The following is a 17,718-nucleotide window of genomic DNA, read 5'->3' as shown; positions in this document are numbered from 1 at the left end:
CACAGTTATGTGGCCCCAAGTGTGAGGCTCAGCTGAGCGTGACTCGAAAGTCTGAAGACGATGGGGTAATGATGGGATAATCCGATGTCTCTTTCAGAGAAGGAATGGTTATGAAAAGATCTGGGGGACACAGAATTCCAGGATTGAACTGCTGTGGCCAGGGAAGGGCGTGCTACCGATGGTCAAAAAGGTAGGACTTCAGAGTTTTGACTTTGTTTAATAAGCAAGATATTTGGGGGGAGTGTTTATTTCTGAACTTCAAAAAGGTTATACAAGGTGGTTGAAACATACTAAATACATTTTTAAAAAACAGCAGGAGGGGGCATAGGGAAGGGTGGACTGGTAGAGTAGGTGCTTCAAATGTGCAAAGGAACTAGGTTCGACTCTCAATCCAAAAAATAAAAGGAGAGATGAGAGAGGGAGGGAGAGAAGAAGGAAGGAAAGAAGGGAAGAAGGGAAGGAAGGAAGCAAACATAACCCAGTCAGCCAGAGAAGAGATGCTAATAGCCAATGAGCAGATGAACAGATGTTCAACATCAAGCCGGGTGCTAGGGGCTCATAACTGTCATCCTACCTACTCAGAAGGCAGAAATCTAGAGGATCAAGGTTTGAAGTCAGACCAAGTAGAAGAATCCTCAAAATTCCATCCATAATTAATCAGCCACCAGTCCAGCTCAAGTGGTAGTATACAATCCATGAGCTGGTAAACTGAATGAGTTTGAGGACCTGTGTTAAAACTTCAGAACCTAAAAAAAAAAAAAGAAATGTGTATGTATACATATATAATTTTTATTTCTGTATAATTCCCTTGAAAATGGTAAATGAGCTCATATGTAAATGCAGAATTGAGCATTGTGCATATTCAAAGCATATAAAACTAACATAGTGATCTACTTCTAAACATTAAAAAAAACCATATGACCGAGAGAAATTACCATCAAATTGGGCTTTTACTTTCTGAGTTTGGAAATTACAAGGCAAAGATCAGAAGATTAAACTGAAGAAAACAGAGCATTTCTCTTATAAATGACAGTAAGATTCTAGAAATGGTTTTTTGTTATCACATGAACCCTTAACTTGAGTAAATCTGGGGTATGATATCAAGGAAGTCCAGAGACTCCCACTTGAGATTTCTCACCCCAAATTATGAGGAACCCCATGACTTACTTGAGCTTATGGGAGCACAGAAGTTTGTGAAGTTGGGTAGTGCCAGGAAGCTGAGTGAGGAAGGGTAGAAGAAAGAGCAGGGGAGAGCCGCTGTAGGATGTCCCAGCTGCACATTGTCATGGCAACCAGATGCAGGCCTTCAGAAGTAGAAACCCAATGCAGCAGAATTAGGAAGGAGGACTCCCAGCCTACTCCTGTCAGGTCTCCCTGTCCCAGCCCAGGCCTCTCCCAACCCTCTGCCACCCTGCACAGATTCCTTGTGCTGGATCTCTGTGTCTAAGTCAGCTGCTAGTCTAACCACAGCATCTCCAACCAGTGTTTAAGCACCAATGGTCTTTTATCCAGAGATGCTCTGGGATGTAAGAGCTCCCTGCTGGTGTTCAGGGCAGAATAGAAATGCCAACATTACCATCCTTTCCTCTGACTCAGTGTCAGCTCTCTCCTGGATTGTGATGAAGCTTCAGCATGTTCTGAGCCGTCTCCTAAAGCAGTCCAGCAGGAAGGTGACTGTAACACCACCCACAGCACTTCCTTGCCTCCTCCAGCCTCCACCTCCCTGCTAGCTCCTGATGAGCTGCTGGAGACATCTCAGCCTCATTCCAGCTTACCTCAGGGGTACCCCGCCGCTAAGCAGCCACTCAGGAAACAGAAAGAAGCTTTGGTGGTGAATTGGGTCATTCATGGGTGTGTTATAGCCATTGTGTAAGCCAGATCCCACTCTCCCAGAGCTTGGCAGGAAGGAAGTTGATAAAAATCCCAAGAGTGATGAAAGCTTTGGAAGAAAAATGGCTGCGGGCTAGTGAACACACAATCAAGGAAAAGCTGTACAAGGAAAAGCTTCTTTTTGTAAGGGCACTGGGATTTGAACTCAGGGCCTTATTCTTGCTAAGCAGGTACTCTACCACTTGAGCTGTACCTTCAGCTCTCTTTTTATGCTTTAGTTATTTTTTTTATATAGGATCTCACATTTTTGTCTGGAACAAACCTGGGACCACGATCCTCCTATTTAGCCTATTTATGTCACACTGTGCCCAACTTGGGTGAGATGGGTTATGCTAACTTTTCCAGTCTCCTTCTCTTGAAATAGTTGGGATTACAGGCATGAGCCACTACACCAGGCCAAGGAAAGGCTCCAGGAGGAGCTGACTCTTGAGTTATAACTTCTGTGAGAAATAGGAGCAGGGAAAGCAAGGGAAAGACTTGGCTATCTAAAAGAAATATGCCCTTTTAAAAACTTTATGTTAAATCATGTTTCAACCAGTACGATAAAAAAAATCCTTCCTACAAGGAAATGCATCATATTTTAAATTGTGTTAGTCTGTGAAAATTAAAGCCTTGCATCCATATTCATCATTCTGGAATCACATTTGATGGATTTAAAAAATCATATAAATGGTAACGTTTAGCTGACAAGATTAGTTTAGGAAGTTTCTCATTGTAGCAGACTATCCATGCCTAAGTGGGATTTACTTTAAGAAATATGTTTATTATCTTTAGATAGTTGTACAAAGGAATTGCCATTCAAGGATGCAGGTTATGAATACAGTGTATCTTGATCACACCTTTCAGTATTCTCACCCACCCTTCCCAACTCACCCTTTCCCTTATTTTTCTCAATTTCATGGTATATACAAAAACTCATGTCTGCACAAATGGCCCCGTCCTCCCTTTCTTTATGTGCCCATTTTATTTAATACTTATTTTGTTGGGATTTACTTTCTTTTTTTTTTTTGGTGAGTCTTGGGGCTTGAACTCAGGGCCTTGGGTGCTGTCCCTGAGCTTTTTCACTCAATGCTAGCACCCTACCACTTAGAGCCACAGGGCCACGTCCAGTTTTCTGGTGGTTTATTGGAGATGAGTCCCTCGGACTTTCCTGCCCAGGCTGTCTTTGAACCACGATCCTCAGATCTCAGCCTCCTGAGTAGCTAGGATTACAGGCGTGAACTACTGGTGTGTGGCTTGGGATTCACTTTCAAAGGTGACTTTCACAGCTCTCTTTTGTATCATGTGAGACAGAAAGCTACCTGATCCCTTGTTTATCCTGGATTGACACATGGAGATAAAGCAAACAGAGCTGTTAAACTCCAACTCCCTTTAAGAGCCGTCCTGTCCCCAGGGCAAGTAGAAAGGAAACCCTACAACACAATTTCTGGAAACACTTTCTCCCACGGTGTCCAACATCTGCTCTAAGAGCAAATTCTCTGCACCTGGCCATAGACTAGAAGTTGAATTTCTCAGCTGAAATAATGCCTTAAGGGAGAGAACTGCGGAGATGTTAAGAAATGCATTTCTGAACATTTTAGGCAGTGACCGGGTTTAAATGCTGTTGTCCACACTGTGACGCATTGCAGCAACCACTACTTACACGGGAATGGAGGACCATGTTTGGAGATTGGCAGTGGTCTCCTATACAGAGATGTTTAAGCTAAGGCTCGGATCAGCAATATCAGAGCCTCTGTGGGCTGATCTGGAAGGAATGTTCTAGACAGAAACACAGCAAATATGAAAGCTAGAAAGTGAGCAGGCTTGGCAAGTCTGAAGCACAGTGGGAGAGAACAGCAGAGGAATTAGCTGAAGAAAGGGCGGAGCTGGGACTGGAGCCTGGGGAGGTGGACCCCAGGGCAAGAGCTCCAGTCCTCTGCCTCCTGTTAAAGAGGCTCCTCAGGAGGCTGAGATGTGGAGGACTGTGGTTTAAAACCAGCTTGAGGAAGAAAAGTTTGCAAGACTGGATCACTATGACAAAAAGGAGGCATGGTTCTCGTGGTAAGAGTGCCAACTGTGAGAAAACAAGCTAAGTGAGTGCATAAGACCCTGAGTTCAAGTCCTAGTACAAACCAAAAAAGAAAGAAACAAAGAAAGAAAGAAAGGAAGGAAGGAAGGAAGGAAGGAAGGAAGAAAGAAAGAAAAATTATTGACCAAAAAACAAGGGGAGGGCAAGCATGAAAAGAGTTTCACAAATGGCATTCCAGCCTGCCCACATTGGGGGAGCAGGGAGCTTCCGTTTAGGGTGCAACTCACCTGTGGGTTTAGCCTTGCTTGGGCAGAATGCATTCATTTTATTTCCATTACTGGAGTCTCCGTGTGAATGAGAGCAAAGCTCCCCATTCTGATGGGTGGACACAGCCTGCTTCCTGCTCCCCCTCCCCCCCACTGCTGAGCCTCAATAGCAGGTACCCTGCACCCTGCACACCCGCACAAGGACACCTGTGTGCTTCTTCTACCTAAGTACATGTTCTGTTGCCCTTGGCCCTGGGATTACGCCAGGAGCGTGGGTCTCTGGAATATTTCTCCTATCTGTTTCGCAGTACCCATGCTGGGCGTGCTTGGTCCAAGCTCTAGCTGATGGCATTCACATCCCCTTGACTTCCACACAGGCAAAGCTGCATGTCCAGCGTGTTTGACATAGCTCCCAGGCTGTTAGCTGCCAGTATGGCTTCCAGAGCCCAAGCCCCTTCCTGGTCAGTAGTGTAACACAGCAATGCCAGACAGCCGAGCCAAGGTCACAATGTCTGCTCTCTGGATTGCACCACGGGCCAGACAAAAGAGGGAACTTTCCTATAAATGGGGTTCCATCTTCTCTTTTTGCCTCAGTCAAGTTTGCTCAGCTGTAGCTACATGTCTGAGCCATTTTAGTGGCTCACCCCTATAATCCTAGCTACTCAGGAGGCTGAGATCTGAAGATAACAGATGCAAGCCAACGTGGGCAGACAAATTCAAGAGACTCTTATCTGCAATTAGCCAACAAAAGGCTGGAAGTGGAGGTGTGGCTCAAGTAGCAGAGTGTAAGCCTGGAGGGAGAGAACCAAGAGAGAACAAAAGGCCCTGAGTTCAAGCCCTAGTACCTGCTCTGCCACATGCAGTTACCCAGAGTGCTTTGCTCTATCAGATGTGTCACATCATGCCTTTCATTGCTTTATTCCATTCTGAATGGGTTCATTGGACCAGCATGCAGTGACAGGCAGTGGGAAATACATGGTATCTTTCCATCTGATAAATATGGTATTGGCATGCCAAGTGATGCAAGCACACACTGTAATCTGCTCCTGTCTCTTCTTTCTTGCTCTCCCCATGATCAGTGTGAACCTGCCACCTTTATCTTTACTGCTCAGAAAGTGGATGCTAGCCCAGTCAACAACCATGAACTTGCTAGAAATTCTCTGAGACTGGGGTACCAATCTGTACCAAGCCCTCTTTCCCTTCATCCTTTCTAAAGCACAGACTCATTGGGATGTTCATCCTTGGTGCCAGCCTGTGCCCACCCTCACTGAGTTGTCACTGTAAAGCACAGTAATGTATGCTTGTTCTGCTAATATTTATCAAAGGTTTCCCCTCCTCCTGCTCCTGCTCCTCCTTCTCCTCTTCCTCCTCCTCCTTCTTCATTTTTTTAACCAGTCTTGGGGCTTGAACTCAGCACCTGGGTGTTATCCTTGAGCTTTCTGATTTTGTTCAGGGCTCGTGCTCTACCACTTGAACCACAGCTCCACCTTCTGGGATTTTTGCCAGTTAATTGGAGATAAGAGTCTTAGAGACTTTCCTGCCTAAACTGGCTTTGAACTGTGATCCTCAGATCTCAGCTTCCTTGAGTAGCTAGGATGACAGCCATGAGCTACCGGTGCCCAGCTTCTCAACATTTCTTAAACCACAACTAATGTGTAAGGAACAACAGACAATGTGAAACACTGGTTGCTGGCTGGGTCTTGTAAGTGGGAATTTTTCTTTAGACCAATAAATGTGTTTGCCTCTTCCATGATAGTGAATTAGTCAACAGCAACCTAATGTGTCCTTCTAAGGCTGGGGTCCTCTGTCCACCACCAGACCCATGCCCATGCCAGGGCTGCACCCTTAGAGGCTGATGAACTAATGAGCTGTGTTGAATAATGTACTGTCAATTCTTGGTGAAATATAGTAGAAATGGTGTAGTGGTATTTGCGTTCATGATAATGTTACTTTTCTCCCTTCACTCTCCATTTTCTCGGCCTTCTTTTCCTTGCCTCTTTTCCTTCTATTTCAATACTTCACACATGCTCAGTAAGCACCCTACCACTGAGCCACATCCCCAGCCATTGTTTCTTAGTGATTTTTAAACAATAAATCCCCATGTAAAACAGAGCACTGTTTTAGTACACTGTCTGCTAGTGTCCTAACCATTTATTCTTGCAGGTTCACATAAAATGTCTGTCCCCTTCATGCAGGTGGCTGATAGTGAAAGATTCCTTCTTACTCTACATGAAACCTGACAGCGGGGCCATCGCCTTTGTCCTGCTGGTGGACAAGGAGTTCCAGATCAAGGTGGGGCGGAAGGAGACAGAAACCAAGTACGGCGTTCGGATCGATAATCTTTCAAGGTAGAAATGCCAGATATTAAAGAAAATATTCCTGTCAAAGTCTCTTAAAAACAGAGGTTTTCTTTCAGCTTTAAGGGAGAAGAGAGTTGAATAAATATTAGAAAATTGTTGTTTAGAACACATCCTGAATCAGAAGTGAGGAAATAGATGTGTGTGTATATACACTTATAGATATGTGTATATATATGTATATGCAGGAAAGCAAGATGTGTGTGTGTGTGTGTGTATATATATATATATATATATATATATATATGTGTGTGTGTGTGTGTGTATGTGTACAAATAAGACATGTCTTGTTTTTCTGCACTGGTAGTTGAACCCAGGTCCTTCTATGCGTTAGGCAAGTGCTGTATCGGCTGAGCCCTTGCTTTTTCTGAGACAAGGTCTCATTATGTATCTCAGGCTGACGTCAAATTTGGGATCTTACCACCTCAGCCTCCTGAGTGCTGAGATTACAGGTGTACCCCACCCCAACTGGCTGCCTTGAATATATTTGTAAGAATGGAGTACCATTTATATAACACAATCAGAATTAATGACTCTGTATGTCAATACTTTAACAAAACATTCTACTCCATTTACCAGTTTACCAAAGTAGCCAAAAAGTAATCATTTACGGTATAAAAATAATAAAATTTTCATTTATAAATCAATAAATATCCAATAATAATTTTTTTAATCTAAAAAGTGGTTTATAGAAATCCTGCTTATATATAGATTTTTGAGAAAAATACTCAAGTTCAAATATACACTTGAGTATTATAGTTATTTATATGTTATATTTTACTCTTGAGTACATGTGTGTTGATATGTTTCTTTCTGGAAGATAATAATCATGCCCTGTGTGTGTGTGTGTATGTACCTGCATTCATCTCTATATCTCATGTATATGAATTTATATCATTTATCTTTACACAGTTTATACAAAGATACACATGTCATGACTAATGCATGCTGTATGGCTGTGGGTATCAAGATCCTGTTTCTCTATGAGAAGGGAATATTTCAGATTGTCATTGGAAACACCATGATGATGCTATTCAGCCTCCCGGCTGGCCCCTATCTCCTGCTTTCCACAGGCCCACAAGGGCTGGGCCACATTCACATTGGTCCCCATAACTCTCCCTTTCCCCTCCCTCTCTTTCTTGTATGAGCTTCATGGCCACATGGATCTGTTCCAGGCTAGGTTCCCCAGCCTCCTCCTGGGTTTCCCCAGACTCCTTCCTGGCACATGCGCTCCAACAACTCCAGGGGTAATTCAAGGCCCCATATCTCTGCTTTATTTGCAACTTCTTCCCAGTACATCCTGGCCTCTTCATCCTGGCTCCCCAGCTTCCAAGGTTGGAGCTGCCTTCCCCCTTCCCCCCAATGGGGTCCCATTTGTTAGGATTACATGTGTGGGCTACTCTACCTGGCCTTCTGTAATCTATTCTAAAATTTGTTTTCAGCTGTTCATTAATTTTCAAGTTTAGTTATTTGTGCCAGAAAAACACAAACTTGTTTATACCCGAGGGAGTCAGTCACCCATGCTGGGCTTGTTTTTCTTCTCTCTGTCATTTGTGGATCTGCCCCAGCCCTACAGCTGGCTCCTTCACTGGAACAAGATGGCTGCCTCTTAGCTTCACACCATATGCAGTAGCTGAGATAGTGCTGTTTTCCTTCCCAATTTCTGTGCAAGTCCTCTGAGGTTCTCTCTAGTTGGAATTGACTCATGATCTTCTAAAGCCTGCTCTGGGATCAGAGGGATGAACTATGGCATTTTCTTAGCTTTTGGAGGACTTAGCAAGGAGAAGAAATGACTCTCCTAAACCATAATCAGGATGGTCTCTCCAGATGCCCAGGGATGGACTTCAACTCGTTTGCCATGGTTCCAAATCAAACAGGGCATGCTCAAATGACACAGTAACCACTTGGCCCACATTTTGTCTTTGATATTATTAATGCTGATCAGCATACATTAGTTAGGCAGGGGGTGGATTTCATCATGACATTTCCACACACACTTACAATGTTGTACCACTTTCCCTTTCATTAAAGGACACTTATTTTAAAATGCAACAGCTACCGACACGCTCGGTGGTGGGGAGGGGCCATAGAAGAGTTCATCCAGAAACACGGCACCAACTTTCTCAAAGATCACCGATTCGGATCTTATGCAGCCATCCAGGAGAACACATTAGCCAAATGGTAAGGAGCTCTTTCTCCCGGGCTCACCAGGGGTCCATGGGAGCCATCTGAAGTCACAGGGGTATAAATTCACGTGGAATATACTTTCAAAACCCTGAGAATTGTATCAAACAAGGTTCGCCTGGAGGCCATCCTGAAGCTGAGGACATGTGACTGAAGAGTCATTTCCCTAATTTCGTTTGTAAGATTTTTCACTGTGAATTTAGCTACTTTAAAGTTAGTGCTAATTTCATATTTTTTTAGTGATATAAAGTGAAAGCTCATTACCCATAATTTGGGGAATCGAATTTACTACCTACTATGTCTTCCCCCCACCCCCACATTGTGCCAGTCTCAAGACCTCGGAGCTGTCTCTGTGCTTTTTTGCCCAAGACTACTGATCTGTAACTTGAGCCACATTTCTACTTCCAGCTTTTTTTTTTTTTTTTGTCAGTTGTGGAGCTTGAACTCAGGGTCTGGTCACTGTACTTTAGCTCTTTCTGCTCAAGGTCGATACTCTATCACTTAGAGCCACAGCCCCACCTCCAGTTTTCTGGTGGTTAATTGGACATAAGAGTCTCACAGATTTTCCTGCCTGGGCTGGCTTTGAACCGGAATCCTCAGATCTCAGCCTCCTGAGTAGCTAGGATCACAGGCATGAGCCACCAGTGCCCAGCTTCTATATTAGTTTTGGTAGTTAATTGGAGATAAAAGTCTCACAGACATTTCTACCTGGGTTGACTTCAACCCTGATCCTCAGATTTCAGCCTCCTGAGTAGCTTAGCTAGGAGCTAGGAACCACTGGCCCCTGGCACCATATTTTATTTTATTATGCGACTGAAGTTTGAACTCAGAGCCTTGCACTTGCTTGGCTTGCCTACTCACAGCTGGCTCTACCACTTAAGCCATACCTGGTAGCCAGAGTTTTTGCTGGTTAATGTAAGGTAGTCTCTTGCTGAGATGTTTCTTTCAAATAAAAATCATACCAAGCCTGTCTGCCATGGATCTAAATCTGTTTTTCAGTTCCAAAGTTTCAACAGGATAGGGGAATTCATCTGTCCCCTCGGATAATAAGGCTCAGTCCATTTGTTCTCTGAGAAGAGAAGAATTAGGTTGCTTATGTCTCTCTGCCTTCTGCCCTTCCTAGGTGATAGGCAGAATGTTGTGTTTTTAATTTTAACTTTCCTTTTGCACATGAGCAAAAACCTGACGATGCTATAGATCAGACAGTGTCGTTTATGTCTTGTTTTACTGTAGGCTATGCTCATTTTCATTTTGCTTTGTTGAACAAAGTCATCCAAAAACAGAATCCCCAACCCTGTCTTTCAGGTATGTTAACGCCAAGGGATATTTTGAAGACGTGGCAAATGCAATGGAAGAAGCCAGCGAGGAGATATTTATCACAGACTGGTGGTTAGTATTCACCCAAGAAAATTAATTGTCTATATTTACAATTGACCAAGGTGCCATGTTCATTCAGAACCCTCCATCATGAAAACTAGTGGGGTCCACAGATAGTTTGACCCAGGTCACAACCAACTACTTATAGCCTCCAATATTCAAACAAACTGGGCCTCTAAACATATAATCTTATAATATTTAGCTTGAACGACCTCATCTTTACCTTTCTGGTTGGAAGCAGATACCCATGTGCTTGCTTATCGTAGTGGATACTAGCCAGTTCTAGGTGTTGCTATGGAGGGGACAGAAGCTGATGCTCCTTGGGGGGTCTCTCCTCTGTGCATGTTTGCCATCTGGTCCAGTGACCACACTTCTGGTTGTCTCTCTGCAGTTGAAATCTTTCATTTGTCTGTTACAATTCAAATGTCTTCGGTAATGACCAGGCCCAGCCAACTCTTCTGGTGATAACTCAGATTTTAACTTTTAGACCCTCTTTAAGATCATCTGTAGAAGTGATATTGCTTACTAAAGCCATGGACCTAAAGTTCCCTGGCTCTTTGAAATTTTTGCTCTTAAAGTTTGTGAGAATATTGTAATGTGGCTTGAGTTCCCATCTGCCTGGACAGTTAAGACTCACTGTAGGGACTAAAAGTGTCCAGATGAAATGGAAGTATCTAAAATATGATTTCTTTCTGGGATCTTCTTAGTTGCCTGAAATGCTCTTTATTTGTCTGTAGCCTATTTCCTTCCAAATATGATCTTACAGATGAAATTTGGAAATAGCATTGTAATTTATTTTCTTTTAACTATAGAAGATAGAGGTTGAGAAATAATAGGGAGGTGAACTGATTTTTCATGGGTTTTCTTTTTTTTATTGTGAAAATACTGTACAGAGGAGTTACAATTACATGGGCAAGATAATGAGTACATTTCTTATCAAGCATTGTTGCCTCCTCCTTTGTTTCCCCTTCCCATGTCCCCACACCTGATCTACCCCCCAAACCAAAGTTGTAAAGTTCCGTTTTTGACATAATGACTTGTACATCTCATTGTTGCAATGGGTCCACCTGTATCCCTGTTTTAACTATTTGTTTTTTCCCTTCCCCTCCACAAATTATACCAACATCATATAAGTGAAAGCAGGGGTTATACTGTGGGGGAGGGACATACAAAGCAACAAAGAATATCTTATAAATGTGTTAGAAACAATCACATGAAAGAAAAAAAACATTTGAATACATATCTTAGGTTTCATTTCCCTAACATCAACTTATCTGACCTTTTCTGCTTGACTCACTCACGTGGAGTAATTCCTGAGTGGTCTTCCATCTTGCCACTATGGGAGTGGTCCTGTGCACTGTAGGGTGCTTAGCAACTCCTTCCCCACCCCCATCACTGGTGCCAGAGAGAAAGCCCATTGTTTCTTGTCCTATCCCTGGAGTAGAGGAGGGTCCTGCAGCAGCAGCAGCATCTATAGTGACTAGATAAGGGGGCACGTCCCTGATGCTTCTGTGATGCTAAACTTAGTCCTGGTCTTCATATCCTGGTCCAAGTTTGTCTTTTCACTTACTACAAAGGAATATGGCTTCGCACTTAGAAGGTTTGTGTTGATGCTGTTGAATATATTTGAAACACAAGGCAATAAAAAGTCAATCTTAATGCAGCACTATATCCCTAAGAATATTTTTTGCAAGTTTGGCAAATGTGGGTGTGTGTGTAAGAGAAGCGAGAGAGAGACAGAGATAAAGACAGAGATAGAATGTTTTTTTTCCCAAGCCAATAATCTTTTATGCTTTTTGCAAGAAAATAATATCCCTTTTGAAGACAATAAACACTGAAACATAGACATAAGCAAATATATAAAGAGATGGAACCTACAATGATATTTTTCTTAACACTCAACAAGAGACTGAATCGGATGATTTCTATTTATTACTGCACTTGGATAACCTCTCACTACATTTAGGTCTGAAATGAAATCTTCATGGTGACTTCCCCGTTAACAAGGGTATTTTTCAGATGTTGTCCCAAAGAGTGTGCACTAGCACTGTATTGGTTTTATTTGGTATCAGCAGCCTGTCTTCATGATGGCACATGAATGCTCTTTGGACATTTGCTTAACTTTTTTGGAAATATATGGTCACATTTTTTTCTCTTCTTCCTCCTCCTTTTCATGTTCAGAATTTCTTTATGGCGTAGGTACTAGGGATTGAACTATGAGCATTGTGCTCTCACTTAGGTTTTTTGCTCATTGCTGGCATCTGCTACCTGAATTATGCCTCCACTTCCAGCTTTCTGCTGATTAATTGGAGGCCTGGGCTGGCTTCGAACTAGGATCTTCAGATCTCAGTTTCCTGAGTAGCTAGGATTACAGGCTTGAGTCACCAGTACCTAGTACCATTTGATCTTTTTACATATGGGGCTGTTTGTCTTTTCAGTTGTTGGATATCTTTATATATTGTAATTAAAAGTAACTGTTCTATTACCTTTTACATTCATGATTTCTGATAAGAAATGTGCAGTCACTTAGTGATTGACTCCCCTCCTAAACAATATGTTGTTTTTCTCCTGAGTGCTTTCAAATGCTCCTTCTGTTTAATTTACATTCAGTTTGGTTATATATTTGAGTTTATTCTGCTTGAGGTACTTTGAGCACTGGTTCTGGTTGTAATTTTATGTCTTTAACCAAATTTGAGTAATTCTCACCATTATTCAGATTTTTTTGTGTTTTCTTCTTTTCCTTCTTCTGCAACTCTAATAACACATTTTTAAAGTGTTGTTTTTGAAAATTTGTTTTGCTTGTTAAATACAGTCCCACAGTCTGTGAGGCCCTATTCATTAAGAAATATCTTGTTGTTTAGAGTGAACAATTTCCATTTGTCTATTTTCAAATTTACTGCTGAATTCTTCTATTATCTTTATTGTAGTAATAGATACCCACTGAGCAGTGGATTTTTCCATTTTGAAATTTTCATTTTGAAATTTTCTTCTCTTAGTATCTTCTGGTTTTTTTTTATGGAGACTTATTTTCTGGTCATTTCATGAGTGTTTCCCTTATTTTTAACATTGTTTCATCTAAAAGGAAATTAAACTAGATAAACATCCAGCTTGCTGTTGACATCTGCTTCCTCGTGATTTCTGCAGTAATTTGATACTTTAGAAAATTTTAATATTATAACTCTTAGTATTGTTGGAATCTAATGTTACTTTTGTTTTGGTCAGCATTTGGCTTATTTGGGTTTAGGCAGAAAGTTTAACCCAGCCCACCAGGGGTGTGGTTTTAATGTAACTTGTGGGTTTTTACTTTTTTTGTTTTTGTCTCTGCTGTGGTGGTCTGATCTGTTGTACATACACTGCACCACCTAGCGGCCACACTGAACCCAGGTGCTCAGCTTTGTAAACTCTTAGGATCCAGTGGACAGCTTGTGCTAAGTCAGAAGATGATAAGCACCTTTTTGAAGTTGCTTTTCTGGACTCCACCCCCCCTCCATGATCTCTCAGGAACTCTCTACTTCCCTGTAGCTCCTCATTTCAGTACTGTTTAGAGAGGTGAGTTTGATTTAACCAGCTCTGCACCACTGGGCAGAGCCAGCTTGGGCACACACATCACACTTTGTTCCATCTGGTGCAAAGTTCCCTTCACAGAGAGAGAGAGAGAGAGAGAGAGTGAGAAAGAGAGAGACAGAGAGACAGAGAGAGAGAGTGAGAGAGAGGGGAGAGAGAGGGGAGAGAGAGAAGGAGGGAGACTGTCAGCACAAATCACCCATCTCCCTCATCAAGCCCGAGCCAGAGGACTTCTAGAGTTTTCTCTGTGCCAATACTATTTTGAGGTGTTGTCCAGGCCACAGAACTAAAGAAAGAAAAGCAGTCTATATGCCATTCAGTCTATACACTTCTGGGTCTGGGTTTCTTTTTCAGTATTGAGCCTTTCAATTGAACAATATACATTCCGCTATTTATTTAGAACTTACTTCATTTTTCTCAGTACTGTGCATTTCTGTGTGGTGATCTTATGCAAATGTTGTGAAATTTGTCACTAAGTACTTCTTCCCTTTTATATAGTTGTGATACTTTAGACTTCATTTTCTTGTCAGTCACTGAGAGCATAAATAACTAAACATACAGTTGACCTTTGTATATAAATCACATATCTTGCTAAATTCACTTATTCATGCTGGCTGCCATGTTTGTACCTTCCTTAGGAATTTTTTCCATCTATGATCATGTGACCTATGACTAAAGACTATTTAGCTTCTTCTTTTCAAAGTGACATGCTTTGTATTTTATTTTCTTCCCTTACCACATTGGCCAGAGCCATAGGGATAATGTTGAATAGAATTTGTAATATAGATCTCCATGTACTATTCCCAGAATTATGAGGAAAGCATTCAGGGCTTTATAACATATGTAATGTGAGAGGCATTTTTTATAGATGCCTTTTACTGAGACAATTTATTTCTACTTACAATTTGTTATGTTTTTATTTTGAATGGCTATTGGATTTTGTCAGTTTTTCCTTCACTGTTTGAACTGGTCTTTTCTTTTTCTCTAATTTTCCCTCCCAATGTGGTAAATTACATTGATTGTTTTAAACTCTTACACCTACCTCACATTCCTAAAGTAATCCTACTTGACCATGGTCTGTTGTCCTATTGATCAGCTTCTAGGTTTTGGTCAAGATTTTCACTTTCCTGTTTATTGGAGATAGTGCATTTCTCTCTTCCTGCATTGTCTTTTATCAGCTGGAGTAGCCTCATTAGCTGAGTAAATGTTAACAGAGTTAGTAAATGTTCTCTCTCCATTATTTTCCGAAAGTGTTTGGGTAAGATCAACATTCCTTCCTTAAATATTTGAAATTTTTCATCTGTTAAGTGTCAGGGCCTGTAATGTCCTTTGTGGAAAACTTTAAATTATGTATGAGTTTGGGTTTTTAATAGATATATGGGGTTCATCAGAGTTTCTATTTTCATTCCCATTTTAGAAACTTGTTTTTCAAAGACTTGTCCATTTTATCTAAATTATCACACATACCGCTATCGTAATTTATAATGTTTATTATCCATTTAATATTATTTTCATGTTTGTTAATGTCTATAGGCCACATAGTAATTTCCTGTCCTTTTATTTTATCACATGGCTAATTTATGCTTCTTTTTTAAAACAACAATATCAGCTAGGCACCAGTGGCTCATGCCTGCAATCTTAGCTGCTCAGGAGACTGAGATCTGAGGATCAAAGCCATCCTGGGGAGGAAAGTTCATGAGACTCTTATCTCTGATTAAGGACCAAAAAAAGCTGTAAGTGGATCCGTAGTTCAAGTAGTATAGCACCAGCCTTGGTCACAAAAGCTCAGTGACAGTTCCCTGGCCCAGAGTTCATACCCCACGATTGGCACCAAGGTGGGGGGAGAGGGGGTGGCTGGAAACAGTAACAACTTATTAGAGCTTTTCTTGTGTTAGTTATTTTTAGAATTTTGCACTTTTTGCCTGGGCTAAGTAACTGAGTTTTCAGGTATGTGACACTATACCTGGCCCATCTCTCTTGTTCTTTGTTTCCATTTTTAGCTCGTTTCCATTTTAGTTATTAGTCTCTTCCATCTCACTTTTTAATGTAATTGCTTCATTTTCTATTGACCTAAATAAGAGCCCTGCTCTTTATTGGTTTTAAACATTTTGTTTTTTCATAAAAATATTTAAAGCTATAGGACCTTCTACAGGGTGAATTTACATAAAGGCATATATTAACATCTGTGGTCTCTGAAATTCAGATATATCCTGTATTCAATAACATCTCCCAGATATCATTTCTATAACTGTTTCTTAATGATACACAGTAATGTTGCATCTGAGGATTACTAATGTCCATGGTCCAGTAAAATGTCATATTAGACCATTCTTTTAACCTTGTTTATTAGTAAAAACAGTCTTGATATATTATAGCCAGAGAGTCATTACTGTCTTCCCCTGCCATGTGGCCACTAATTACACTTTGTGTAGAGCTCAAGTATCCTTCTGTCTTTTCCTGCATTCTAAAATTTATGACTATTTGAGACCTCTCTTCCACTCTTTCAAAATATCCAGTAGAATATCCTGCTCCCAAGTGAGTTGTAGGAAAAAACTATTAAAACATCCCCTCAAATTGAAGCTGCCCCATGCATAATTAATGTATATATCAAAACGGCTTGTGGTGGCTCCCACCTGTAGTCCTAGCTACTCAGGAGGCTGAGCTCTGATTGTGGTTCAAAACTAGCCTGGGCAGGAAAGTCCATGAGCCTCTTATCTCCAATAAACTACAAAAAGAGCTGGAAATGGGGCTGTGGCTCAAGTGGTAGAGCACTAGCCTTACTGGCCAAAATAAAAAAAAATGATTTGTAGTGAGCATGCACTGGTAGCTCATACCTATAATCCTAACTTCTCAGTAGACAGGGAACTGAAGATCTTCCCCACAGTCAGATAACTCTGAGAGACTCTTATTTCCAATTAACCAGCAAAAATCCAGGAATGGAGCTGTGGCTCAAGTGGTAGACCTCTCACTAGCTATGAGTGCAAATTCTGAGCAAGAGCTCAAAGCCCTGAGTTCAGGCCTCAGAATTAGCTGCTATCTTTCACCTTCAGAGAGTCAAAGGTGCACCATTATGTTTTCCCTACTTAAAATTGATTTATTTTCATGTTCTTTGATCTTTCACTAGTTGCTGTGTGTCCTCTTGTTTGCCTATAATTGCCTCTTGGCTTTTTTCCTAATCGAAATGAAATGTATAATAAGCATTTATGCTGTGTGGAATCCTCTCTTGCCTTAGTGGTCCTAGCCCATTCTGTTCCTTTGGAAACTTCATTTTTCAATTCTTTTCACTGAATGAAATAGAGCACAGTAATGGTTTCTTCCCATGTGTCTAGTTCCTGTGTGGAGAACTTTAGCAAGCAGGACACCGTTCCCACGGGAATTCTCTGGAGGCTTTCTTTAATCCTCCAGGCCTCAGATTTCAGAGAAGAGCTTGCTTTTACCCCCTGTTTGTGTTTCTTTCTCCACAGGGACCTTAAAGTGTGCATGTCACTCCCACCAAGTGAGAACCCAATTGCAGGGGAGAGGTGACTGACCTGTCTTCTTAGCTGTCTGTGGCCCCACTAGGGAACAAGAGCCCAGGGATTGCTCTTGCCTTTGGAGAGTTTCATGTGTCTGGGTCCCTCCTCCTTCCCTGTTCAGAGAGAGAGCCCCCCCCCCCCGGGGGCCCTGTAGACTCTGGGGCTGCTTTCTGATCACTTGAAGGAGGCTGGAACAGTGAGGATTTGTCTCAGTCACTGGGAAAGTGCTGAAGGTTGGGGACATGACTTGTGTATTGCAGAGGACTCTGGTTTTTTCCCTGAGAACTTTCATGTGGCTGCTTCTCTTCAAGTGTATGCAGCCTGATGCTGGAAGTGCCTTCTGCTGGTGTGGCATGCTTGTGTTCCTGCGCATATGTACTTGCAGTCGTGTGTTGGTGTGTGTGTGTGTGTGTGTGTGTGTGTGTTCCATTAAGAAGGAAAGTCTTATTTGTTGTTGTTGACTGTGGGGCTTGAACTCAGAGCCTGGGAGCCGTCCCTGAGCCCTTTTGCTCAAGGCTAGTGCTCTAGCACTTTGAGTCACAGCTCCACTTCTGGTT

At 41.8% G+C, this 17,718-nt stretch overlaps 1 protein-coding gene across 1 annotated transcript in view; it reads left to right on the top strand.

Annotated features, from left to right (window-relative positions):
* Pld1 (phospholipase D1, phosphatidylcholine-specific) overlaps positions 1-17,718 on the top strand; it is a 140,495-nt gene that overhangs the window by 38,692 nt on the left and 84,085 nt on the right. The window contains exons 8-11 of the mRNA XM_013016155.1: positions 98-190; positions 6,360-6,512; positions 8,553-8,702; positions 10,011-10,094. Coding sequence (XP_012871609.1) covers positions 98-190; positions 6,360-6,512; positions 8,553-8,702; positions 10,011-10,094 — 480 coding nt within the window. The remainder of the gene's footprint in view (positions 1-97; positions 191-6,359; positions 6,513-8,552; positions 8,703-10,010; positions 10,095-17,718) is intronic.

The sequence above is a fragment of the Dipodomys ordii genome, unplaced genomic scaffold (genome assembly GCF_000151885.1).
Source record: "Dipodomys ordii isolate 6190 unplaced genomic scaffold, Dord_2.0 Scaffold30, whole genome shotgun sequence".
Classification (NCBI taxonomy): Eukaryota; Metazoa; Chordata; class Mammalia; order Rodentia; family Heteromyidae; genus Dipodomys; species Dipodomys ordii.
The sequence above is the reverse complement of the archived record's forward strand: the minus strand, read 5'-3'. Positions and strand labels throughout refer to the sequence as shown.